Source organism: Aedes aegypti, chromosome 3, assembly GCF_002204515.2.
Source record: "Aedes aegypti strain LVP_AGWG chromosome 3, AaegL5.0 Primary Assembly, whole genome shotgun sequence".
NCBI classification, from domain to species: Eukaryota; Metazoa; Arthropoda; class Insecta; order Diptera; family Culicidae; genus Aedes; species Aedes aegypti.
In genome coordinates, this window is record NC_035109.1 from 113,290,359 (window position 1) to 113,318,345 (window position 27,987).

The 27,987-nt window shown below is 41.5% G+C and overlaps 1 protein-coding gene across 1 annotated transcript; it reads left to right on the plus strand.

The window, feature by feature from the left end:
- The first annotated feature begins 1,163 nt into the window (after positions 1-1,163).
- LOC5575411 (regulator of nonsense transcripts 1 homolog) lies at positions 1,164-27,952 on the plus strand. Its single transcript, XM_001661881.2, has 4 exons — positions 1,164-1,294; positions 1,411-1,726; positions 23,551-23,951; positions 24,020-27,952. Exons 2-4 carry the CDS (start codon positions 1,538-1,540, stop codon positions 26,793-26,795), a joined length of 3,366 nt encoding a protein of 1,121 aa, XP_001661931.2. The 5' UTR covers positions 1,164-1,294; positions 1,411-1,537; the 3' UTR covers positions 26,796-27,952.
- Positions 27,953-27,987: the final 35 nt, after the last annotated feature.

A 27,987-nucleotide genomic window follows, 5' to 3' on the forward strand; every position in this document is an offset into this window, starting at 1 on the left:
GAGGGGGGTCTACGGAAGTGTGACAGTGCATATATTAGATATTGAAAAAAGCATGACAGAGGGGGGAGGGGTGTCTAGAAATCTCGAAAAACGATGGACGTCATATTTGGATCCTAGGAATGTTACAGCTCATATGAAATTCGAAAAACATTCATAAAAAATGCGTTAGGAGCGGGTGGGTGGGTATCGAAAATAGTCATCTCCGGCGTTTTGAAATTCGTTTATAAACCCCTAGGGCCCATTCACAAATTTCATAACGCTGAAGGGGGTGGGTGGGTGTCCTTGACTTGTTACAGCTCATATAAAATTTGTCAAACACTCATATAAAAAGCGTTACGAGGGGTTGGGTGGGTGTCTTAAATGGTCATTTTTGGCGTTATGAAATTTGGGCTCATTCATTTATTTCATAACGCTGAAATTGGCCACCCACCCACTCCCTCCAGCGTTATGAAATTTGTGAATGGGCCCTTTGTGAATAAACCCCTATAGGAATTTCTTACCCAGCAGCAAATCAGGCTTATTTCAAAACGACTACTTTTATACCCATTATTGGGTTTTCACAAACAACCGTGCGCGAAATATCTTCTATGGACCGATGCACAAGTTCACTATCTGACGTTTGAGCGGTGCCGTGTTATTTAAGTGACCATGGCAACAAGTGAATTCGGCACCGCTCAAACGTCAAACTAGTGAACTTGTGCATCGGTCCATACCAGCCTCCTGACACCGCCCATACTACCCCATTGGAAAATAAAGAACAAACATCTTTGGTTCCCACTGACAACTCAATATTTGTAAACAAATAGTCGTTTAAGGACTAACAATCGAAAAAGGCGTAATATTTTATGCAGAGAAAAATCTTTTCTCTCAAGAACAGTTATATTGGCACAAACAAACGGTTGCTTACTATTCGTTTGCAGTAAAGCAAGGTAATTTGAGTTGGTGTGGTTAGCGTGGAACACATTAAAAAATCGGAGAAAAATTTCCCTGATATGATTACGCCAATTTACGTTGTTGTTCTTGAGTTTTATGCCGACCTCAAAAACATGGCTGCCTAGCACTGGGTTGGTCCATACATATCTTGGTAGCAAGTGAATCACGCGATGAAACATTTCATTTGTCAAATCTCGATTAGGGTGACCATCGGACTGATTCGCCTTGATGGAAAAGAGAGAGATGACAACCCCGCAGACGTGACGACTGACAAAAGAAACATCATCGCGTTTTTCCTTTCAAATGTGCTGCTGCGAAAAAAATAGAGAGCTCATTTTTCGTGAAAAATACCCATTTTTTGGTAAGTTTTGGCCAACAAATATGTCCATTGCTTGCTATTTGTGCCATTGTAGCTTGTGGAAGTAAAATCAACGTGATTTACTTGAATTTAATGGAAGATTTTTCGTTTTCTTCCAGGGCCAGAACTGACGTGAGCTGAAGGTACTTCGAAAAAAAAGTGAACAAAAGAAGCAAAAAAAAATCAAGGTGAAGAAGACGGCTTACGATTAGAGCGCAATATAAACCAAACCATTATTCGAGGGCGATGAGTGTGGACACGTACGATGGGGTGGTCAATTCCCAAACGCTGACGTTCCTGGACACCGAGGAAAACGACCTGATCGGAGCGGACACCCAGGGGACGGATTATGACTTTCGCGATTTCACCATTCCATCGCAGAGCCAAACGTTGGCCTCGCAGTTCGACCATTTGGGTGCCGGAGCAGGAAGCCAGGTATGATTCACTGTTATTATTAGTTCCTTTTGAATGAGAGGTTCGAAAGATGTTAAGGCAGATTATATGTATCACTAGTTTTGTGTATACGACTGTTTGCTTATGATTGTCCGTGAACCATGTGCATTTTTGGTTGAAGGGATTATTTAACAATATTTTACTAACACTCGCATAACAGTCTCATATTCTATGGGATTTCATATATAAATGGGACTGTTATGCGAGTATGGGCAGTTTAGCTATAAACATTTTTTTATATATTTTATATGGATAATAGTCCGTGCGGAGAAAGGAAAAATTGAAATGTCCAAAAGTTAGTTTACGTAGCTTATTTACAACATCTAATCATATAGATAAGTAGTTTAATCAAATACCTTATTGTTATTGCTTATCAGTGCACGATGGCGAGCCAAATATTTGCACATTTGGAAAAGCATTATTGATATCGAAGCGAACGTTATGGACAATACATTTGCAACTTTTCCGGTTGTAGTCAATATGGGAAGAAACTAAAATTCAAAAAAAAATCCTAGGGTTCAACAATACTATTCGAGCCTGAAATTGTGTACAGCTCATATCGGATATTGGATGAATTGCCAGAAAGCAAACCTGATAGTAATATCATTGCTACTACATTATGAGGCCCATGTATAATCTCAATGTGGTTGTTTTTACTTAAACGTTTATTTAACAGGCTCAATCCGCCATTAGGCATAATGGAGCCGAATTTAATTGATTTTTCAACAAATTCATAATTGCTTCTTAATAATTTATATTAGTTTCCACGTTGACGTTCAGCGTAGTAGTGAGTATCGTTGTTGCTGCAGGTCAACCGTAGAGTGGACATGACGACAACCTGTAACGGTACAAACAAACATATTCCGAGGGGACAAGGTGGACAAACGAAACCAAACCAAACGTGGACAATAAAAACAGCGAAATTGGGAAATCAAACAATGACATCAACTTGCGTCAAGAATTTGTAAATAAGCGTCATATATTCGAAATCCGACTCGACTCATGTCTAACCCTTTAAACCACGGCTTCTTGGATACCCGAGAGAGAATGGATTGCAATCACCTCTCCAAGTCACCATAGTCCCATTTTTGTTGCCAACTAAGCAGGGTTTGCTGACGAGCAATTGCGAAAAATTCATTGAAAGCTATTTGACGGTCATAAATATCCTTTTTCATAGCGCCCACCTTGACGAGTGAGTCAGCTTTCTCAACTCAACCCGCTATCGAACTGTGAAGGGACCCATACCAATGTGATTCGATAAAGCACCCAATGAAGATCGTATTTCGCAAATTAAATACGAAGAGTACTTTACCGGCCTCATTGAACGTATAGCCTCAATGGAACTGAGGCTATCCGTAAAAATGAAATATCGATCAGAGGGAAGAGATGCTATCCGCTCTAATGCATAGTGTATAGCCGCCAATTCTGCGACGTATACTAAACAAGGATTTTAAAGTTTATGGACGGCACTATAATTAAAGTCTTAAAGTCAATCCCGTTCAAAGTTACAATGTATCTTATGAAATAAATTGTAAAAAATGGGTAATTATTAAGCACATTTGTAAATCCACTGTGGGTGAGCCAAGGGCACCACCGTGAGCTTCAAAGAATACAAAAAAAAATGAACACGTTAACACGTTAGGCCTTTTCTCAGTTGATGATGAAGATTGTTTTCAAATCGTTCTAAATGGTCAATGAAATGCGATCAAAACAATCATCACTCGGAAAGAAAAAGCAATGCTAACTTGTTCAATTCATTCATTCGTCGGTACATGTGTCATGCACGATTTAACCTGAGACGAGACTCGCGAAGACGGTCTTCTTTTTCTGTGATTGCTAAGTTTTTTTTCTTATTTCACTTAGTGTTTATACCAATTATGCGCATGCTGTTCAAAACCTCACATGAACATCTCAGCAAAAAATGATTGGTTTTGCATCACATCGAATCATAAATACCCGTTTGAGTGAAATTTCATGCCAGCAAACGTAGCAGACATTAGAAATTATTAATCTTTTGCTTAGATTTATCAGCAACTTTGGAAAAAACTGCTCCGCCGATTGAGGTTTTTAATAGCATTTTTAGCGATGCGGTGTTCGATCTTTGGGCATTAGGGGAAGGCGGGGCAGTATGGTCATACGGGGTAAAATGGGCCACCTTTTATTTGAGCTTAAAACACAGATTTTGATCTCAATAACCTTAGGACCTTATAAAGTATGCTTCAATTAGTCACCACCGTGAAAACTAGGCAAAAAACTGATTTGGAACTTCATATATCGATAAAAATCTGAAATGTTGATGCTACTACGAAAATCTTATAAGATTTTGGATGTAAAAATAAGCTTTGCATAAAGTTTTGTTTATTGACTTCAATTTTTTTCACAGCAGTTCGTTCTTCCATTATTCATAGGCATTATGTGCACAAAATTGTATAGATTCTAAAATAAATTTTCAATAAAATATAATTTATATGAAACATCTAGGAACGGGGCAATATGGTCATAGCCGGTCAAAGCTATCTTATCACAAAAATAGATACCGTAAAATGGGGTGTTAAGGACTCGTGGGGTTTTAAGGGATTGAACTTCTCCATCAAGTTTGACAAGTCACTAAAATGTCGAAAGTCGATATTTCAGTCATCTGAAATGCTTCATTGGTTCGGAGGATTGTGAGCTGCATTATGTGATAGGGGATGTCTTTTAAAATAAAGTATTGTAGAGTCTAGATATTGAAAACGTTCCAAAACATTTTTGTTAAAATTTTATAGGCTGTATACATTTAACTACAAAACTATGTTTCAATATTGAGAAAAATATGTGAGTAACTTAGAAGGTTAGTATATTTAATTGAGATCATAACGCCGACAAAAGCTTTGGAAAATTTCATCTAGATTTCGATTTTTGATCATTTTTATGGAAGAAGTCTCTTTTTGAAAATAAGAGGGGTGTTAAGGGGTTATCTTTTCTACTTTTTCCAAGTTACTAAACTCATTCAATTTATGTCGTAAGATACTCCAATATACATTTGGCTTGTTTCGTGAAGTAAAACTACATTGTAAATGTTAAGGGATCTATTTTATTTGTTACTGAATGTCACCAAAAATGTCTAATCTCGAAAATCGGTAAAACTGGTAGGGACAACGTGGGATTTTCTTGATACTATTTTCAAAACCTGTTCGATCACACTAGAATAATGTTAGGAATGTTGAAATGATTTTTTTATTTGGAAATGGTTTTGAAGCCATTAATACTTTTAGTAGTAATCCTATGAAGTGGAAAACAATAATAAAAATTTTGTCATTCCTGAGCTCTTTTTGAGAAACTTCGCGGCCTCGTCGAATACTGAGCGCATTATGCTTTAGAGTGTGCGTTAGATTTCTGCTTCATACTGGAACACTTTTCTTCAGTATGTTTTCGACCATGCCACTGGGTGTTGCATGTAAATACGTTGTTTAGTGTAGTGCCTTATTTACAGGGCAAATTGGCTATTCTCCTTATTAAAGCTACAAGTTTGTTGTAATTATCCTTATATGATAGCTTATTAACGAAGGTGCTCTGGATAGCTTGTAGAATCCGTAAACGTAAGATCATGTTGCATATAAGTATAACAATTATTTCAAGACAATTTTACGATGTATTGATAGCTCCCAAAAGGATCAATAACTATGAAAAATTTAGCACTTAAAATTAAACGGTTTGCGTTTGCAGAAGTTCTAAGTTTAATACAGTCACCTCTCCACATCTCGAGATCGAAGGGACCATCGAGATAGGTAGAGATCGAGACAAAGAACATTAATTTAATGAACACTAGATTGAAAATCATTCCGTTACTAGGAAAATAATAAACAAACAAACTTCATTTCGAGTTTCCCAAATGGTATGAATCACGTAAATCTGGTCTAGGGTATTTTGATAATGTTCAAAATCGACATATGGTGAGAAAATTGGGAACAAAAAATCAACAGAAACACATCGAGATATGGAGATATCGACATAGGGAGAGATATCGAGATTTAGAACATAGAGATGTCTAAAGAGAGTCGACTGTAATATTGAAGTATAATCTGATTAAAGTTGAAATTGAATGAAAGCATCAAAGTTATTGGCCAAAAAGATTATGTTTTGTTGTTGGCAAAATAGGGTTTTATTTACGAAACTCAAATTCCTTAACACCCCATTTTGCATTTCCATCAAAAATCACATATTTTCATGATTATCTCAGAAATCTGTCATAAGATCCTCATAAATGTATTTGACTTTTGATATACACGACGAGAGAATGGTAGGGCTGTTCTTTTTTTAATTATTGACATACAAGAAGTTGCTTGAAATTCGAGCTGAAATTATTTTTCATCCCTTAACACCCCATTTTACGGTAACCAAAAATGGCATGTCATTTTAGCAGTTTAATTGCAATATTGTTATCGCACGTGATTGCAATTAAAACTAGAATTTTTAACTGGTTAAACTTATTTGAACGACTATGTTTGAAAACTGAAGCTCTTAGAACCATGATTTATTGAACTGTCAGCAAAACATATTATTTCATGATTCAAATCAGACTTCAACCCAGTTTTTGTACTAAACTCTATCATACATTATTGTCTTCTTCTAAATTAAGCCTTGCAAATGGTTTTCCAATTAAAATAATAAGATTTAGTATGGTGGCCCATATTGCCCCGTAGGGGGGACCATTTCGCCCCGTATAGTGTAGAGTCACACACAAAATAGTGTTTTTCAAAAATGTTCCCAAAAAAATTCTAAGTAATCTTTTTACCAAAATACAACTGTGGTATGAAAGGAGATGCTTCAAACTACAAATTAAGCTTATGGATCGATTAAATTGTATTGTTTTTCTATGCTTTTCAAGATCTTTTGCTTAGGTGGACCATACTGCCCCTATTGACCCTAATTGTAATTTATTGCCTTGAGCAACATGTAACCTGTTGATGGTCAATGAATTTATAAATTTATTATGTTTGATTCCCGTTGACTAGGGCCTGAAAAATAATGTCAATCTGTGTTTTCTATATTATATATATTGATAAAACTGTGATTTCTAAGTACTGTGGAGGACAAATCTGGATCAAACAATGTTAAGGAGGCAGGATCCGTCAATGATTTCGGAATTTTCAAAAGCAGTTTTTTCGTTCAAAATCAAAATTTATAATAAAATGTGTTCACTGTATTCTATTCTCCAACCGAAACACAGTGAACTCATTTTCATCGAATAATTTTCAGTTTTGAACAGAAAAACTGCTTTTGAAGTTTCGATGATGACGATGATTGCGATGACTGAGCGTTGAACGTTAAAACTCAATTTAATCTTATAAGTGTGTTCGACAAACTTAAACGGAATGGAATTAGTGTTCAAATAGTGGTCATAGCTAGTGGTTTTGATTTTCCACATGCTAGTTATGATTTTTCAAAACTTGAAATAAGCCCAAAAACACATTTTGAACTTGAACCATACCGTAAAATGGGGCGAATAGAAACACTTTCCGACATGTTTGAATGTGTACAACTTAAACCGTGTGGATAAAATCCAATTTTATTAGTCTTAAATATGGGTCGCGTCTTCCTTTGCTAAGACCCCAATCGCTGTTAAAAAATAAAAATTATATCGTACAAAGATTTATGAAAATGTTGTATGTTTCTATTCACCCCGCAATGGGGCGAATAGAAACAATGTTCAGTAAATATCAATACTTTTTTTATTTAAATGGGAAAACAAACACATTTTTAACTGCATCTTGAAGAAATATCAACATGTATTTACTTAGTGAAGAAAAAAATTAAAATTTTTGAAACCAAGTTCAATTTTAGATCATTTTTGAAATCAGCCAAAATGGCGGATGTTTCATGCTATCAAAAATGATTGAGATTTCAATATTTTCTTCTGAAATTTTTAATGAGAAATGTAGCAAAATTTTTAATTTGAAAATAGTTTAGCGATACTTTGTTGTTATTGAACTAATGAAAAAAATATATTTCAGTAGGTTTCTAAAGTTTATCATTGCATAATAGTCGCATTTTTAACTAAAGGTCGCTTTGTTTCTATTCGCCCCACTTTTTCTATTCGCCCCGTTTTACGGTACCGTAATATCAAATGATCTGAAAATTTGACCAGACGTTGTTGTTAGTATGAGAATTCAGAATACTGCTTGACCGGGAGTTTTCCAGATTTTTTTTTTCAAAAATGAACAGGTTTAATACCCAGCTTTAAGGCCCAAGTAGACAAATTGTCTAGAGCGTCTTGCAGTGGTCTTAGCAGATCATCCGCCCCTCCGCCCCTGATCCTGTGTGATCCTGTAAGCAAGTGAGAACTCAAGCATCGAATAGGGTTTATCAAATTCTCTTCTCTCTGGTAAAATAACGCGAACCGTCTCGTGCACGGGAACGGAATCAGGACACATTTTCTTGACGAATTGGAAGATCCACCGAGAAGAGTGCTCTGTGTCTTCATTTACCGATGCGTTGCGCATTCTTCTTCCGGCGGTCCATAATGTTGTCATCGAAGTTTCCCTCGAGAGCCCGTTCACGAAATTTCTTTGCCTTGACGAGGCTACCGAACTTGCGTTCAAGAGAGGTATAGCACTCGTAGTTTTCCCGCGAGCCGCGTTTCTGATATTCTTTAAACGCGGCGGATTTTTCCCGGTACACTGCGGTGCACTCCTCATTCCACCACGGGGTGGGTGACCGGCGCCGAACTTTCGATCTCGGTATTGGTCGACGCTGTGCTTGAAGAGCACTGCTAATGATTAACCCGTATAGGCCTGAGTGAAAGCAAAAATACTGAAAACCTCACCGCTCAGCGAATTCTTAACGGATTCAAATGATTTTTTGTCAGTTCACTGGCCCACATATCTAGTTTCTGGAAGTGGCCAGAGGAACTCAGAAATATTCCTGTGGCCGGAGTTATTCCGGTGGGTCACTGGGTCAAGGGCTATTTTTTGGGACATGCCAAACAACCTTCATTTATTTGCAATGACAATCATTTTAATTTGCATAAATCATTAAGATCTGATATTCAACATTATAAATTAAGAGTTTTGCACCGTTTAAAATATACCTGATGTGGCCCTTCGGACGTAATGCCCGGAAGAACCAGCTGTAGATTCGTTGGATACTAAACCGTTTCAACTCTCGAAAAGTAGAAATCAAACATAACTGTGCACTAAAATGAGTTCCCATAAGCTTGGCACAGATGTTCAGATACAAATTGGCCACTTTATCATAAGTTTGAGGCGTCCCGGGACCCGAAAATGGTCATTTGTATGACTAATCTAATGTAAAACTCATAGTTTTCCAATTCAATCGTTTCTCAAAAGGTTTACACTGAAGCAATTTTCTTAAAATTCCGTCATGTAGTGGCCACATTATAGCCGATTTCGGAAATTATCCGTGACTTGAAATTTGCCTACCTTCAGGGGCACACACGCACAGTACCCTTCTTACCCGACCTGACCCAGTGATCCACCGGAATAACTCCGGCCACAAGAATATTTCCGAGTTCCTCTGTCCACTGCTAGAAACTAGATATGTGTGCCAGTATACTGACAAAAAATCATTTGAATCCATTAAGAATTCGCTAAGCGGTGAGGGTTTTAGAATTTTTGCTTTCACTCAGGCCTATACGGGTTAACTCGGATAGAAACTGATAGTCTTCCAACGGAGGAAGAACATCGACCGACTGCGCGCCATCGGAGATCGCCTCGGCATATTTTCCCCAATCAATTGGGCAATGTAAATCAAATGGAGAGTCACTTCACTCGAGTCGAAAATTGTCACCTCACGCCACTCGTAGAATAAACCCAAATGTGTTTAGTGAGGTCATATGCGACGTCGATTTGGCGGGCCTGACACGAATTATTGGTAATTGAAATTTTGATAGGTAATCACTACCATGGGGATCCTGAATCACTTTCCACGTGCAATCCAAAGACAGCGAATTCGAGAGGTCTTTCCATGCTTGATGGAGCTGGAGGTTTTATTCGTGTTGCTTCCCCAGTGTTTAAAATTGTCAAGTTGAAGTCGTCGCACAAGTCGTATATCAAGGACGAACGGTTATCGTCATACATTGACCCCCAGGCTGTACCGTGCGAATTAAAATCGCCAACGACTAACCGTGGAGCTGACCTAGCACAGCAGATAACGGCAAGATCACTGCGAGATACCCTGGCGCTCGACGGCAGGTAAACACTTGCTATGCTAAAGCTTTTGCCTCATATCGTGAATTGTAATGCGACTACTTCGGTGCCAGTCATCGGAGGGGGTCTACCCCGTATGGCATAATGCCATTTGGCATAATGCCGTTTGGCATACAGTCGTTTGGCATAAAGCCGTTTGGCATAATAGTCGTTTGGCATAACAGTTGTTTGGCATAATAGTCGTTTGGCATAATGGTCGTTTGGCATAATTTGAAAAAGAAAATTCTGCAATGGTATAGTAATATCCAGGACCATAAGATGCGTCATAAAACATTATGTTCCTTCTTTTTTCAAATAACATGACATAACTCAGGCGTTGGACACAATTTGTTAAAAAAATGCGCTATAATATCTCGTACATAATGGCCCCGGAAGTCATGTATGATGCAATTATAATAGAGCTTCATTATATGTTGGTTTCCTTTTAAAAATGAAGATTTTATGTATGTCCTAATAATAACTGACAGCAGAATGTGCGATCACGAGCAGTTTATCAAAACCAATGCTATTTACAATTATGCCAAACGGCTATTATGCCAAATAGCGATTATGCCAAACGACCGTTATGCCAAATGGCATTATGCCAAACAGCTATTATACCAAACGACTGTATGCCAAACAGCATTATGCCATATGGCATTATGCCAAACGGGGTAGACCCATCGGAGGGAAGGTGACTATAATAGGAGTGGGGTTTTCGGATCCCCAATAACACCCTTCCATAACCGTCCCCTCGATCCTGACGAATAATATTTAAATCGTGGAAAGAAATGTCTTTATCAGAAATGAGCCATGTTTCACTAAAGGCAAATATGTCACAACGCGTGCAGTGAACTAAAAATTCAAATGCATCAATATTTTTAAGAATGCTTCTACAATTCTACTGTAGGATTAATGGGCCATTGTGTAAACAGACGGTTCAGAAGTGGTTTCTTGTTGCGGAAGAAACTTCCAATATATTGAAAATGATTTCCACAATCCCAGAAAGCGTTAGTTTGTCGGATGCTTCGACGCGTTCCTGACATGCCGATGGAATATTTGCTTGATGGCTTTCCGGGCGAAAAACTGGAAATCGAACTGACATCTCGATGATTCTCTTTAATGGTAGTTTCAACACTTTGTAACCTGCTCCTTTAGCTTGGTGGCTATAGCGGGTGATCACTACTCGTGTATTGAGCCACTGATGGTGCTCAAAGCCTCACCAACCAACACAAGAGTTTTGGTTAAAGATTTACCATGTCGAATCATCACACTCTCACAACACCAACAACAGAACAACTCATCAGATTGATCGTTGCCAATTGTCGATCAATTGCGCCGCATGCCTCGAATGTATGCTCCGCTGGGCGCAGGCTGCTTTGCTATCAGATTAATTTTCATCCGACATCACCCAATTGATACCACCCAATAATCACCCCAATAGTTTTGATCCACATCATTATCATCACCACCATAAAAAAATCCACCGGTATCAGAAACCCTAACAGCAGACACTCATTCTCTGATAGGATCGATAATGATCTCCCGTTGACCATCAGGCCGATAGTGTTTGAGTACCTAAACTCACCCATCACTTCTTAGCGCATACAATCGATACCAATAAAACCATTGCACAGGTTGCTCAAAGCCATCAGTTATCGGTTGAACACCAAGCAGACCATTTGTGTGCCAGATAAAGAAGTGCAGTCAGATTCCCAGTGTCTCCCAGTTAATTTATTGGTCTGATCGATTGTGAGTTGTGTGGTGCAAATTTGTATACCCCCTTTGAACAAGTCTCGCGGAACATTACTAAAGGACCTATGTACAAATGAGAGATTCTCTCCTCTCTCGTTCTCTTTCGATTATAACAGTGGAATACTAAAGATTTTGGGAAGTTTATCACTATAGATCGAAAGTCACTTTCCTTGACTAGCGTTTCATACAAAAAGCGCAACAGTAGAGGTTAGTGTGACTCAGTTATTAATGAAAGAGAAAGTAAACAAAGAGAGCCTCTCAATGTTAGATAGGTCCTTTAGTAATGTTCCGCGAGAAGTGTTTAATTGTTTCCCCCAGAACGTAGCATGATTATCATGATGGCTAAAACTGCTATTTCGATGCATAGGCGGGAGTAGAGGATTTCAATGTGATCGGTAAGAAACTAACGGGGTTATAAAGCATGATTCCGAAATTGATTGTTAGTGCAATACTAATGTGAAGTTGAACGCCTTCATAGGCCTTTCTTTAATCCAAGCATGGTGGTGATTCTGAATCGAGTGGTGATGTCGTGATGGTAATACGCTAATGGCGTGCAAAGCAGCGGGGCTGGCCGGCATGGCGCTGGTAGTCTTCCCCCCGACTGTCCGGACAGAATTCCGCCGTGGGATACACTTCAACACACCCACCACACTCAACAGAACATTAGGCTAAGCGCAACTTTAGGATAAGCTCATCAATAAATGTAAGTACACCCTAATTGATCATTCCATTTTTTATATGTAAAGCTGTAATTTCTTTATTGGTTTGGGATGGCTCGCTTAAGTTAGCGTTGTGGGTCCGCTTTTGATCGAACCAGATTGCTGCTAAGGGTCAAGTGTTAGGGTCGGGGGACCAATGCTCGTTACCTTTCTATTTTACTAATTTTTTTGTCTCCAAGTCTCATGCGCCCTCTGCGGAGTGGTGACAACTTCTTGACATTGACTTTTTCAGGAAGGGTCTGAGTTCCTGCCGTGTGTTTTGAGAATTTTGCTGACGTTGTCTAAGCTACCGAGCAACAGCTCACTTTCTCTTTGATCATGTTTGCACAATAGTATACTCTGCACCCTCCTCATAGTCAGAACTTTGCTCATCGTCAGCTAGGGAGGTGAAAATATTCTTGCTAGCTATTGAATGGGCTGCCGGAGCAACAGCTGGGGCGATCTTCTTTAGCATTTCTGCGTAAGAACGCTTCGACCGCTGCTGTAGGGATCGAATTTGATGTTTCTCCCCCTCTATATACCTAGGACTTGTGGTGAGTTCATGTGGAGCTTGACCATAGCATATACACTTGTTCTGTACTGCAGGCACACCCCCAACATGTTGCTCACCACATTCAGCGCATCGTGGTCAGGTTTGTTACAACAGAAAGGTGTGGTATTACCAATCTGTTGGCACTTATCACAGTGCATGACCGTAGGTTTATAGAGGTGAACGGGTAACCGAAGTTTGCCGATCACCAAGTAGTCCGAAAACGCTGATCCAGAGAATGTGACCCAAAACGAATTTAAGGGCTGTTTTGTGCCATGTCTGACATCAAGGATAGTGACTAAGGGAACAGCACGGTTTTTAAACCCTCCAGCTTTGATGTCAGCGCAACTCAAATACGGTTCGGTGACAACCCCTGCAATCTCAATTTCTCGATGTGGTATGTATACTCTGTACTCCATCGATAGGAGCTCGTAGGAAGCAAATTTATTGGCTTGTTCACGATCACTGACAGTGGTTCGGAGCTTGTTACGGTGGAGTGCATCTACAGACTCGATGCCCCCAAACGACTTTGCCATTTTTTTTTATAGATTTGCAATTTGTTTAACGGTTTACCTTTGGGCCGGAAAAAAAAACAGAAAGGGACCCTTAGATCCGGGCGGGTAAGCTTTCAGGTGGGGGCTCGCATTGGTAGAGGTGGAGCGGACCGCTAGATGTGCAGAAGACGTTTCCATTGGTGTTTGCGGGCTGACTAACGTTTCATACTATGGAGATTCAACTGATTCATCCTCAGAAAGATGGGTAGTGGACGTATGGTTTTTAAGGAACCTAACTGGAGTTTGTACTTGGAGCGCTGCTAGTAGTGACCTTTTTTTCATAACATTAAAATGAACATATTGTGTCTTCGACAAAGTTGTCGAAACAACTTTGCGGAAGAGAACATTTCAAGCGTGTGATAGAATAAGGGCGTAAGTCGTATGATCGATTTCTCTTCATCGATCCTGAATAAAGGTGACAAGATGCAAGTTGCCATCTTGCAATGCCTTCTTGCGTCCTGAGGTGAAAAAAGCTAACAAACTTGCATCTTGTCACCTTTATTTACAGACGAGAGGATCGATGAAAAGAAAATGATCATGTTACTTACGCCCTTATGCTAGCACACGCTTGATTTACTATCTCTTATACTTTTTGAAATATATGTCGTTGTGTGCGAATGACTCCTGAAAATCATATTTTTTATTCCAAGATTTTTCTATTATGAAAAATCTTTTATCTATAAAAGACTTTTCGTGCGTTTTTACTATCAAACAAATAAGTCTTAAGAAATCAGAATCGAGCGATAACTTCTTTACTTTGAGAGATAGACAGTTGTGATGTTCAACAAAAACACGCGTTTTACGATATCTTTGAGAATTAAGATCTTTGTAGAATACATAAACAATGTTAACATTCTTAGTAAAAGGTTATGGACAAGAATGATTTCAAACAAGTTTTCTCACACAAATTTAAGCAAATTTTGTTCAAAATTCCATAACTCTTCTACGAGATTTTGAACATTTTTCATGTCTTTTACAAAGCTGTTTAATATCTTAAAACACACATATATAAATGAAACTATATTTGGGTGTTTTGCAAATATTCGTAAAAATATCAGAGGTACATGAAAGTTCCATAGTTTTTTTTTACTTATCTCGTTTATTTGGCAGGCTCAGGCGCCTTAGGGCATAACAGATCCGAAATCTTTTCTTTTTTTTACATTATTTACATTTTGATTTTTTTTTTTTTTTTTTTTGTATGGTATTCAGTTGGAGCTGCCTGACAGCTTAACTTGTCAAGGCTGAACCCTCGGTCTGGCTTTTGCCAAGTTTCCCCTCTACCAGGACCAATACTCAGACGGACTAGGCAATGGCGCCCACATGAACACTGTTTTTTTTTATTAGTATTGTGACGTGGTAGTTTTTGAAAAGTGCCCATATTCCCTTGCTTCTGAGAAAAGGAAGCATTGAGAAAATCAGCAGCTCCATCAGAATTTGTTTGAAATAGTTGTGTAGTAGTGTCATTACTAATACTGTCTAGTCGAAATGGTTTTGAATAATTTGTCATTCAAGTGCTATTCTGATTACTCCTGTCTTTTACGTAAGATTAGAGTCTTAAATGTCAATTGTCGTCAAGTTTTAACAAAATTAGGCTGTTTAGTAGTAGTTCTAGTTAATTTTATTTTTTGTTGTTAAAAGTGTTTATTGATCATTACGTTCATATATCCTTAAAGAAAAAAGTCGCTTTCCTTGTCTGTTCAACAATTTTTCGAAACAAGCAAGTGTACCCTAATGATCGATCTCAGCGTCTTACTTTCCATAGTCATTTTATAGTGAATATTGAAGAGTAAAGTTACCTTAGGCTTCTATTACAGTCTCCTACATGATTCACTTTTCGGTGGCAAATGCAATGCTTCACAACGCCTACTTTCTACTTGTAAATTTTGCGAAAATGAAGCTGGAATTAGATTATTTATACCGCTGTTACAAAAGAGGTATTTCTTATTATGGCAATGTAAAAACCATATTAAAATAAGATTGTCGCCACTTATTTCTACTCAGTGAATCTACTAGTCATTTTCCTAAGAGTTTCTATGTATTCCCTACGTCGTATATGATAACGATGTATCGAACTAGCTAATAGTAAGAGTGGCTACGGATCATTCTGGTTAGCAAAAGACAAACTGAACGTCACCAATAGTATTAATGTCCACTTCGAATAGATTAATTATTTGAAATGGGCATCAATTCTATCAATGACGCAGAATGTCCGTTGGATCACATCCGAGATATTATTGCGTCTATGCCATATGAATTATGACGCGGCTTTAAGCAAAAAGTGCCAAAATGTGATACCACCACTACAGGTTACGCCTTTTTTTTTGTTTTTTTACAAGGGGGAAATCTGCAAACAGATCCCCTGAGAAGATAACTCAGGGAATGCGGGGATGACGCACCAACGACGACCCGCTAAAACCAGCCTATGCACTGTGCATGAGCAATTCATTTAGAATTGCTCAAGTGGTGAACAGTGCATCGACATGACCCTTGGACTCAGACCCTCATCTCCCCGGAACCACCTTACGGTATTTCTTCGGGAAGGGACCAGTGCATATAGCACAACACGTGTAGCAGAAGTAGCCTAGGCAAACTGCTTCTCCTAGCCGACTTAAACAATGTTACAAGGGACTAGCCTCGGCAGGGCTAATCCTCTGCAGCCAACTCTTGGTCGGCGCGCCATAGACGCTGCAATTCTAACATAATGTGAGTGACAGCCGTAGTTACTGCATTCCAGCACTCGGCATCCGCACACATTCTCTCTATAATATTGTCGGGGGACGTGTCCCCTCCGCATGTAGTGAGCATGCGACCTCTCACAACAATGAAACGGGGGCAATCGAACACGACATGCTCCGCTGTTTCCTCTACACCAGCACAATTGGGGCACGCAGGAGATTCTGAGTGCCCGAACCTATGCAGGTACTGTCTATAGCAACCATGTCCTGACAGAAACTGCGTCAGGTGGAAGTTCACTTCCCCATGGCTTCTACCATACCAATCTGACACATTTGGTATTAGTCGATGGGTCCATCTACCCTTAGTGGAGTTATCCCATTCCTGCTGCCAGCTTCTGAGCGTTTCCTCTTTACACGTGTCGCGGACTCCTCTGGTACCCCTTTGGTTGAAGCATTGAACATCTTCCTTGATGATGAGTCCGATGGGCGTCATCCCGGCTATGATGCACACGGCCTCTTTAGATACCGTCCGGTATGCACTTGCTACTCTTAAGCACATTATCCTGTACGTGCTTTCCAACCGCTTTAGGTTTCTGTTCGTTCTAAGCGCTTTTGACCAGATTGGTCCTCCATACCTTAGTATGGATAGCGCCACGCTTGCCAGCAGCTTGCGTTTGCTGGCAATTACAGCAGAGCTGTTAGACATCATCCTCGAAAGCGCCGCTATAGCCGTAGATGCCCTCTTACAGGCATATTCAACGTGGCTAGCGAAGCTCAGCTTGTCATCGATCATTACCCCAAGATGCCTAAGGGATCGCTTGGACTCTATGGTGCAATCACCTACCGAGATAAGCGCCCGTTGCTCGGACTTGCGGTTGTTGACCACCACCACCTCAGTCTTGTGACGGGCCAGTCCTAGTTTCCTAGACTTTATCCATTCCTCAACCAGGGAAATAGAGTGCGCTGCTGTCAACTCTACTTCCTCCATCGATTCACCATAGACCACTAGGGTGATATCGTCGGCGAAGCCAACAATCTTAACACCCGTCGGAAGGGGCAGCCTCAGTACGTCATCGTACATCGCATTCCATAACAGCGGGCCCAGGATTGAACCTTGAGGTACTCCCGCGGTAATTCGAACGCTTTTCTGCCCCTCCTCTGTGTCATACAGTAGAATCCTACCATCAAAATAGCTTTCTAGAAGCTTACACAACTGCACCGGTACCTTGAGGCGGTGAAGCGCGTGTGCTATTGCTTCCCAGCTTGCGCTGTTGAACGCATTCTTCACATCCAGAGTGACAACCGCGCAGTAACGGATGCCGCTCCTTTTATGCTCGATTGCCACCTCAGCTGTTTGAACGACCGACTGGATGGCGTCCAGAGTAGATTTACCTTTTCTGAATCCAAACTGGTTGTTGGACAGGCCGTCCGCACTCTCCGTATACGGTACTAGTCTGTTGAGAATCAACCTCTCCAATAACTTGCCCGTCGTATCTAGTAGACAGATAGGTCTATACGCCGACGGGTCACCTGGTGGTTTCCCCGCCTTTGGTAGTAGCACCAATTTCTGTCGCTTCCATACATCCGGGAAGATTCCTTGATCAATGCAGCGTTGCATCGTGGTTCTGAACATGTCCGGATCCGTGTTCACTGCCGCTTTTAAGGCAACATTCGGGATACCATCGGGTCCCGGTGCCTTGTTTGACGCGAATGATTTCACGACTTCTGCCAGCTCTTCGTTCGTCACTCTCGCCACTTCTTCTCCTTCATCTGCCGCATACGGCGCTGGGGGCCATGGGCTTATGGGATGGTGCGGGAAGAGTACATCGATTATCGATCGCAGCAACTCGGGCGATTTCTCTTGGGGCGCTATGGCTCCTTTGGTCTTAGCCATTACCACTCTGTAGGCGTCACCCCATGCACTAGAATTGGCACTCTCGCATAGACTTTCAAAGCATGCCCGTTTTCGACTCTTGATTTCCTTTTTGAGAGCCAACTTTGCCTCTCTGAATGCTGCACCGCGTTCCTCTCTTTGTGCTTCTGTGCATGCGCGTTGCATTCTTCGTCTAGCCCGAAGGCAGATTGCTCGAAGATTTGCAATTGATTCGCACCACCAATACACTGGCGGCCTGTTCTCTCTAGGAGGGGCTTTTCTCGGCATGGAAGCATCACACGCTCGTGATATCATAGCAACTAGCTCTTCACCGTTTAGGTCCAGAGTGTTTCGTTCGCGCCTCAGGGCTTCAGTGAATACTTCGACGTCGAAGCGCGCTGTTTTCCATCCTCGGGCTTGGGTCGAGTTACATCGCGCTGCCTTCTGCCCGCCTGGTATTATACTATAGCGAATCGATTGATGATCGCTATGAGTATAACCGTCATCAACGCGCCAGTTCATGGTACCTAAAAGGTTAGGACTACAAAACGTCACGTCGATGATCGATTCTGCACCATTTCTGCGGAAGGTACTCACTGTACCCACATTTGCCAACTCTACATTTAATGCGGCCAGGGATTCCAACAATAGCTGGCCTCTTTGATTGGTGCAGCGGCTACCCCACTCCACTGCCCATGCATTAAAGTCGCCAGCTATCACTACTGGCTGCCGATTAGCTAGTTCGGCCATCATCCTGTCAACCATGTGGGAAAATTCCTCAATCGACCACCTTGGGGGCGCGTAACAACTGCAATAGAACACGCCGTTGATTTTTGCTATCGCAAAACCGTCATTTGAGCTAGAGACTACTTCTTGGATTGGGTATCGTCCTGTCGTCCCTATAGCTGCCAGCTGTTGAGACCTATCCGCCACCCAGTTCCCGTTGTTGGCTGGTATGCGGTATGGGTCCGATAATAACACCACGTCAGTCTTGGTTTCCGAGACTGACTGCCAAAGCAGCTGCTGGGCTGCATCACAGTGGTTTAAATTTAACTGTGTTACTTCCGTTTTGGCTGCTTTGATACTCCGCTTGTGCCCGGACATTTGGGTCCGCCCGTTAAGTGTCCGTTGTCTGCTCTGTCGACACATATTAGGCACTTAGCGATTTGCTTACAATCGCTTGCCCTATGGCCTTCCGCGCCGCATTTTCTGCACATCTTACTTCTGTCGGGACCATTGCAATTCCACGACTTATGGCCCTTCCCGAAACACTTGAAGCAAACTTCAGGAGGCTGTTGTATGCTCAGCCGGCAAACAGACCAGCCTACCTTGAGTATGCCCAAGTTCTTCGCTTTGTTGGCCTCTGCGACCGGCAGCCTGATCGCCGCCACCTGGGTGCCCTGCGGGCCCTTTCTAAGGTGGATGGCCTTACTGGCTACGTCGATGTCACACTGCTCTTTGAGGGCAGCCGAGACCTCCGCTGCATCGGTGACCTCATCCAGATTTTTACACTGGAGAGTCGCTTCAGGTTACGCCTTTGGTTTCCATCATATGGGCTAATGGATTATGCCCTCCCATCGCGGCAAGGTCGCATAACCAAGGGGAGGGATTATTTACATTTTGAAATTTGAACTTATTTTAAAAACTATGTTAGTTTGCGGAAGTTTTAAGGTTAGTGAATACATTTGTAACAGGGAAGGAAAGGATTTTTCGGAATTTCTTAAGCTACTTAGACTACTAAGCTGATGAAGCTTGAAGGGACAGGTTGTCCAGATCTGTAATGAAACTAAACAGAAACGGTTTGTGGGAGACACGACGAGAAGAGGACAATTTGAAGGGGAAAAAGAGAGACAGGGAACGAACACAATCAAACTCGGATATTGATACGCTTCAAAAACAGATAGATTAAATTCATATATTCTAAATCAAGGCCCGCCAACACTTCCCTGACAGGTTTCTGCTGTTTTCCTCGGATCCGGAGAGTTTCAGTCAGCTCAGATCTGATGCCACGATGCTCACCGCATCCCCACACAACATGTTCGATATCCTGGTAAGCCACGCCGCAAACACAGAGATTGCTTTCTGAGAGCCCAATACGGTGGGTATGCGCGCTTAACGAATAGTGATTGGACATAAGCCGCCACATGACACGAATGAAATCACGGCTCATGCCCAACCCCTTAAACCATGGTTTTTTCGACACCTGTGGAAATATGGAATGCAACCATCTACCCATTTCTCCGTCTCTCCATTTCTGTTGCCAGCTGATCAAGGTTTCCCTACGGGCCAATGCAAAAAAAATCATCGAAGGCGATTTGACGCTCGTAAACATCGCCTTCTTTAGCGCCTACCTTAGCCAGAGAGTCCGCTTTCTCATTGCCCGGAATAGAGCAATGGGAAGGGACCCAAGCTAGGGTAATAGTGTAAGAGCGATTTAACAAAGCACTCCATGCTTGGCGTATTCTATTCAGGAAGTACGCTGAGTGCTTCACCGGCTTCATTGACCGAACAGCCTCCAGAGAGCTTAGACTGTCGGAAAAAATGAAGAAGTGCTCGGGTGGGAGAGAACTGATGTACTCTAAGGTGTAACGTATAGCTGCTAGCTCAGCAACATATACAGAACATGGCTTTTGAAGCATGAAGGAGGCGCTATGAGAAACGTTGTAAACACCGAAACCAGTGATATCATCCATTTTTGACCCATCAGTGAAGAACTGTCGGTTCTCGCTGACATGTCCGAATTTACTTGCAAACATGGGAGGGATAAACTTTCAACGAAAGTGATCTGGTATACCATGAATATCTTGCTTCATGGACAAATCAAATACTACAGAGGAACAGTCGAAGTCTAGGAAGTTATCACGATTGGTGTTAACCAAAGATAGGCTAACCTCCAGCGTCATGTACCAGTAGGGGAAGGCGGGGCAGTATGGTCATACGGGGTAAAATGGGCCACCTTTCATTTGAGCTTCAAACACAGATTTTGATCTTGATAACCTTAGGACCTTATAAAGTATGCTTCAATTAGTCACCACCGTGAAAACTACGCAAAAATCTGATTTTGAACTTCATATATCGATAAAAATCTGAAACGTTGATGCTACTACGAAAATCTTATAAGATTTTGAATGTAAAAATAAGCTTTGCATAAAGTTTTGTTTATTGACTTCAATTTTTTTCACAGCAGTTCGTTCTTCCATTATTTATAGGCATTATGTGCACGAAATTGTACAGATTCTAAAATAAATTTTCAATAAAACATAATTTATATGAAACATCTAGGAACGGGGCAATATGGTCATAGCCGGTCAAAACTATCTTATCACAAAAATAGATAACCAAAAATGGCATGTCATTTTAGCAGTTTTATTGCAATATTGTTATCGCGCGTGATTTCAATTAAAACTAGAATTTTTAACTTGTTAAACTTGTTTGAACGACTATGTTTGAAAACTGAAGCTCTTAGAACCATGATTTATTGAACTGTCAGCAAAACATACCATTTCATGATTCAAATCAGACTTCAATCCAGTTTTTGTATTAAACTCTATCATACATTATTGTCTTTTTCTAAATTAAGCCTTGCAAACGGTTTTCCAATTAAAATAATAATATTTAGTATGGTGGCTCATATTGCCCCGTAGGGGGGACCATTTCGCCCCGTATAGTGTAGAGTCACACTCAAAATAGTGTTTTTCAAAAAGGTTCCCAAAAAAATTCTAAGTAATCTTTTTACCAAAATACAAATGTGATATAAAAAGAGATACTTCAAACTACAAATTAAGCTTATGGATCCATTAAATTGTATTATGTTTCTATGCTTTTCAAGAACTTTTGCTTAGGTGGACCATACTGCCCCTATTGACCCTAGTACACAATCATGAAACGAGTTTGAGGGTTATGTTCAAGCAGCTTTTCATAGTTTTCAATAACCAATGGATTGAGAACCTCACAACGGATGAGGAACCTGAGTGTTAACTCCGCGAAACGATCTGTCAGGGGCTGTACTCCTGCAAGTACCTCTAAACTCATTGTGTGAGTCGAGTTCATGCAGCCTAGCGCGATGCGAAGACAGCGGTACTGAATCCGCTGTATCTTTAGTATATGTGTTTTCGCCGCGGATTGAAAGCAAAAGCTACCGACAAGATGGTTGTTTGGTACAGCTTGATCATATCTTCCAGATGGGCTCCCCACCATGTTCCGGTTATAGTTCGCATGAAGTTGATTCGTTTTTGGCATATCTGTGTCAGATACACAATGTGTTTCCCCCAGGTGCATTTGGCGTCGAACCAGACCCCGAGATATTTAGAAGACATGCTATGAGTGATTGTTTTACCCATGAGTGTAAGCGGAAACTTGGCAGGTTTGTGTTTCTTTGAAAAGACAACCATCTCAGTTTGCTCCGCAGAGAATTCGATACCCAGCTTTATGGCCCTAGTAGACAAATTGTCCAGAGTATCTTGTAAGGATCCTTGTAGTTCGGCTGCTGTTGGTTCTGTGACAGAAACAACACAGTCGTCTGCAAGCTGTCTTAACGAGCAATTTTCCATGAGACAGTCATCAATGTCTCTCACATAAAAATTATAAAGAAGGGGACTCAGACATGATCCCTGGGGGAGACCCATGTAGCTGATTCGTGAAACTGACAAGTTGCCATGAGTAAAACTCATATGCTTCTCGGACAACAAATTGTACAAAAAAATGTTGAAAATTGATGAAAAGCCACTTGCGTGGAGTTTGTCTGAAAGGACATCAACACAAACTGAGTCAAAAGCACCCTTAATATCCAAAAACACTGAATTCATCTGTTCCTTTTGGGCAAAGGCAAGTTGAATTTCTGAAGAAAGCAGCGCAAAACAGTCGTTCGTTCCTTTGGCTCTGAGAATTCAAAATCGAATCAGAGGTTAACAAGCTCGTTATACGAATAGTTTAAAAGCTCCAGAAGATTGGAACATGCTTCAATCACGATGACACTTTCACAATTTGCTTTTCTCATCAATATCTTTCAGAGAAAAAAATATAAAGATTGTTTTACACGGTGAAGAAATCTGTTGTAAGATTTACCTTGGTGTGTTTTTTTTTTAAATAAATCATGTCGTCCTATTAGTGCAGCTGAAAAATCATTGGAAGATATACTGAAACTGTATTCTATTAAATTATCATCATCTACAACCATCATAACGTCGAATACATCATAAGAAGAAGATGAATCAAAACTAACTTTAAATTTTTAAAAGTGCAAAGCTTAAGTACAAAACAGTGGTTTTAAATGAGAACTCGATCGATTGGTAGCAAGTAACCAAATTTTCAGCGCGATCGTTTGCTCTGCTGGTATAATTAAAAGCATATTTTTAAGCAAAAAGTTGAAATATTTTAGGGCGTTGCAACGCGTTGGTTCAAATCTTCAAAACTATCGTGGAGCACGATATTGAAACCGCTGTTCTAGCCAATTGATGAAACTCAGAATTGATTATTACTAATCAAAAATGTACTTTTATTCACCTTTCGTTCACAGCTTAACGGGTTTGGCCGTCGTCTAGGCGGTTCGGATAAGGTGAAGGTCGCCGGAATAACATCGGCTATCGGTGAGCTGCAGTTCGAGGAGGACGAAGATGACCCGGTGGCCCAAAGTCAAGAGTTGCCACCGCATGCTTGTCGCTACTGCGGTATTCACGAGCCGAGCACGGTCGTCATGTGCAACATCTGCAAGAAGTGGTTCTGCAATGGACGTGGCAGCACCTCGGGATCGCATATCGTGAACCACCTGGTGAGGGCTAAGCATCGTGAAGTGACGCTGCATGGCGATGGTCCGCTTGGAGAAACGGTGCTCGAGTGTTACTCCTGCGGCGTTAGGAATGTGTTTGTGCTGGGATTCATTCCGGCCAAGGCGGATTCGGTTGTAGTGCTGCTGTGCAGGTGAGTAACGTGGACGACAATTTGACGAATATATTTTTTTTAATTCAATTTAAAATGTCTTGTTTCAGACAACCCTGTGCTGCTCAAAATTCCATCAAAGATATGAACTGGGATCAGGAGCAATGGAAGCCCTTGATTGCCGATCGATGCTTCCTGTTTTGGTTGGTGAAGGTTCCTACCGAGCAGGAGCAACTGCGTGCTAGGCAGGTGTCGGCTGCCCAGATTAACAAACTGGAAGAACTGTGGAAGGAGAATGTAGATGCGACATTCCAAGATTTGGAAAAGCCGGGAATCGACAAGGAACCGGCTCAGGTTCTGTTCCGCTACGTTGACGGGTACCAATATCAGAACATTTTTGGACCGTTGGTGAAGCTGGAAGCGGACTATGACAAGCGGTTGAAGGAAAGCCAAACGCAGGAAAACATCGAGATTCGTTGGGATACGGGATTGAACCGGAAGACGATTGCTTACTTCACACTTGCTAAAAATGATGGCGATATGAAGCTGATGCATGGAGATGAGTTGCGTTTGAGATACACCGGAGAGTTACATAAGCCGTGGAGTTGCGTTGGACACGTCATCAAGGTGCCGGACAATTATGGTGAAGATGTTGGATTGGAACTGAAGCATAACCACCAGGCTCCGATCGAGTGTACATCAAACTTTGCAGTGGATTTCATTTGGAAGGGTACATCATTTGACCGAATGCAAATGGCATTGCGCAAATTCGCCGTTGACGATAACAGTGTTTCGAACTACATCTATTCGAGACTGCTTGGCCATGGTAGAGCAGATGGATCGGATGACGTTACGTTTCGGATCAATAATCTTCCGAAGCATTTCAGCGCTCCGAATTTACCGGATTTGAATCGCTCGCAAGTGTACGCAGTAAAACATGCTCTTCAACGTCCCCTAAGCTTAATTCAAGGACCTCCCGGTACTGGAAAGACGGTCACTTCAGCGACCATCGTGTATCAATTGGTTCGCTTGAATGGTGGTCCTGTTTTGGTGTGCGCTCCAAGTAACACTGCCGTGGATCAATTGACGGAGAAGATCCATCGCACAAGCTTGAAAGTCGTCCGAGTTTGTGCCAAGTCCCGTGAAGCTATTGAATCGCCTGTTAGTTTCCTGGCACTGCATAACCAGATTCGTAATATGGAACAGAACAGTGATTTGAAGAAGCTGCAACAACTAAAGGATGAGACAGGTGAATTGAGTTCGTCTGATGAGAAACGCTATCGTTCATTGAAGAAGCAAGCTGAGCGCGAACTTCTCGAGGCCGCAGACGTTATCTGTTGTACCTGTGTTGGAGCTGGCGATCCTCGTTTGCAGCGTATCAAGTTCAGTTCCATTCTCATTGATGAATCGATGCAGTCTACTGAACCTGAATGCATGGTCCCGGTCGTTCTTGGCGCCAAGCAGTTGATTTTGGTCGGAGATCACTGTCAGCTTGGCCCTGTTGTAATGTGCAAGAAGGCGGCCAAGGCTGGATTATCGCAGAGTTTGTTTGAACGGTTGGTCGTACTGGGAATTCGTCCATTCCGTTTGGAAGTACAATACCGTATGCATCCGGAGTTGTCACAGTTCCCTTCCAACTTTTTCTACGAAGGAAGTTTGCAGAATGGAGTTTGTGCCGAGGAACGTAAGCTGAAGGTAGATTTCCCATGGCCCTCACCGGACACGCCGATGTTTTTCCTGGTAACACAAGGGCAAGAAGAAATCGCAGGTTCAGGAACATCTTACCTGAATCGTACAGAAGCATCGAACGTAGAAAAAATAACGACTCGCTTTTTGAAGGCTGGAGTGAAACCAGATCAGATCGGTATCATAACACCGTACGAGGGCCAGCGAGCCTACTTAGTACAGTACATGCAGTATCAAGGATCGCTGCATTCTAAGCTGTATCAGGAGATTGAAATTGCTAGCGTTGACGCGTTTCAAGGCCGAGAAAAGGACATCATCATTATGTCATGCGTTCGTTCCAATGAACATCAAGGAATAGGTTTCTTGAACGATCCAAGACGTCTCAATGTAGCTTTGACTCGTGCCAAGTATGGAATAATCATTGTCGGCAATCCGAAGGTTCTATCGAAGCAGCAATTATGGAACCATTTACTAAATTTCTATAAAGACAAAAAAGTGTTGGTCGAAGGATCCTTGAATAATCTTAAGGAATCGATGATCCAGTTTACGAAACCGAAAAAGATTGTCAATACTTTGAATCCCGGATCGCATTTTATGAACAACACCATGTACGACGCCAAGGATACTGGCTACTTTGAACGAGGTCATTGTTCAGCATTTTCCGGTAGTTCCTTTGGTAATCCAGGTCCAATTGGTAGCATGATGAATGGACCCAGAAATCAACCTCTAGACATGTTTTCAAGAACTCATGATCCCATCAGTTACATCTCACCGGATCGTGTCCAAGCGGCCATGAACAATATGCCGATACCTGTTGGAATGTTCATGAACATGCCAAATGTTCAACCACGCTATTTCCAGCAGCAGCAAGCAGTTCAGGCTGCCAAACAAGCTCGTCGTATTAAACCGGGTGTCATCGGAAGCAAACCTAAACCACGCCCAATTGGACCACCGTCCAGTCAGATTAACACTTCTGGAGCAATTGGCACTGGTTCGCTAACTCAAGGCATGTCCCAAAATATGTCGCAGCCTGGATTTAGTCTCTCGCAACAACCGGACTTTTCGCAGGATTACATGGCCGAATATCAGTCCCAAGTCGATGGACTTTTGTCGCAAGACTCCAACTTTGGACCTAGCCAATCTGCTGTGGAGCGTTTGGCATTTGACCTGCCGCCAAATCAGTTTTCGCAGCCGTATTGATAAAGGATCAGTTGAACCAGAATGGCGTATTGTCCGCACAGGGAAATCTGAAGAACGCAACAAGAGCAGCAGAAACAGCCAACAGCAAAATCTACGTCTACGCCAAGTCACCAATTCGCAGTTATACCGAGTAATGAATAAAAACACGCAGCAAGGTAAGAGGTGAGACCTATTACGGAACACGGCATTAGGAGGGGGTAGGAAACCTCCCTGGCGAGTATCCTGATGTTAGGCCCCTCGCCACATTCGTCGTCGTCATCGTCGTCTTGTCGGATCGGAAGAAAAGGCGAGGAGGAATCTGGAAAACGAAGAACGACTCTCATGCAACAAGCAGCAGCCACTCACTGGGACAATTTCCCTGGAACCATCAACAGCAACAGCAGCAGCATCGGCAGCAAGCAGTTAGAACTCATTTCCTGCTATGGAATAGTAGAGGATCGAATGCAACCGTGGTTCTCAGCGTGATTCACTGTATGTGCACCGGAAATGCGAGTTCCTAATCCCTGTCGGAAGGGAGCACCGTTAGCTGAACAGGTTTGGGAGATGTTCCTGCGATGAATGAGTCGAGTTCTTCGAAAATTTTAAATTCCTATTCTATTGAATCGCGAAACCATCAGTTCTGTATCCTTGAGTTTCTTCAGCAGATTATTTTTTATTCCTTTTCGGTTACACTTCTTTTTTTTCACTGGCAAAGTGCTGTGTGGCAACCGTATCCACAGCGTCTTCTTGGAGACAAAGAACAACCATCTCACATTCTTTTGCCAGTGCAATCAATAAACGTTAGTTTTTTTTTTTCGTTTTGGCGAATTGTTATATTTTTATATGACTACTACTACAACAATTACAACAGCTAGTTTGGTGAGCATTTTTCTTTTACGCAAACCGAGAATACGATTTGAAATCAACTAATAGAACACTAAATCATAACATTGATTGGAAGAGGTGTACCTGTTTTTAGAACCCGAAACAACAAATATTTCCGTTTGGTCGTCCCATTCTACAGCGTGAATTTTTAATGCCAACAATCTTTCAATTTTCCAGGTAGAGTTCAAACATTGTAACCGGTCATTACGCAGAAATTACTTTACAGGTTGCTTGAAAGAAAATAATTACTGTTAGGTACTACCTTTTCCAAATAAATAGTTTCGTTCGGCAAACCGGGTCCCCAAATCATTGATTCGAAATTCCTTTT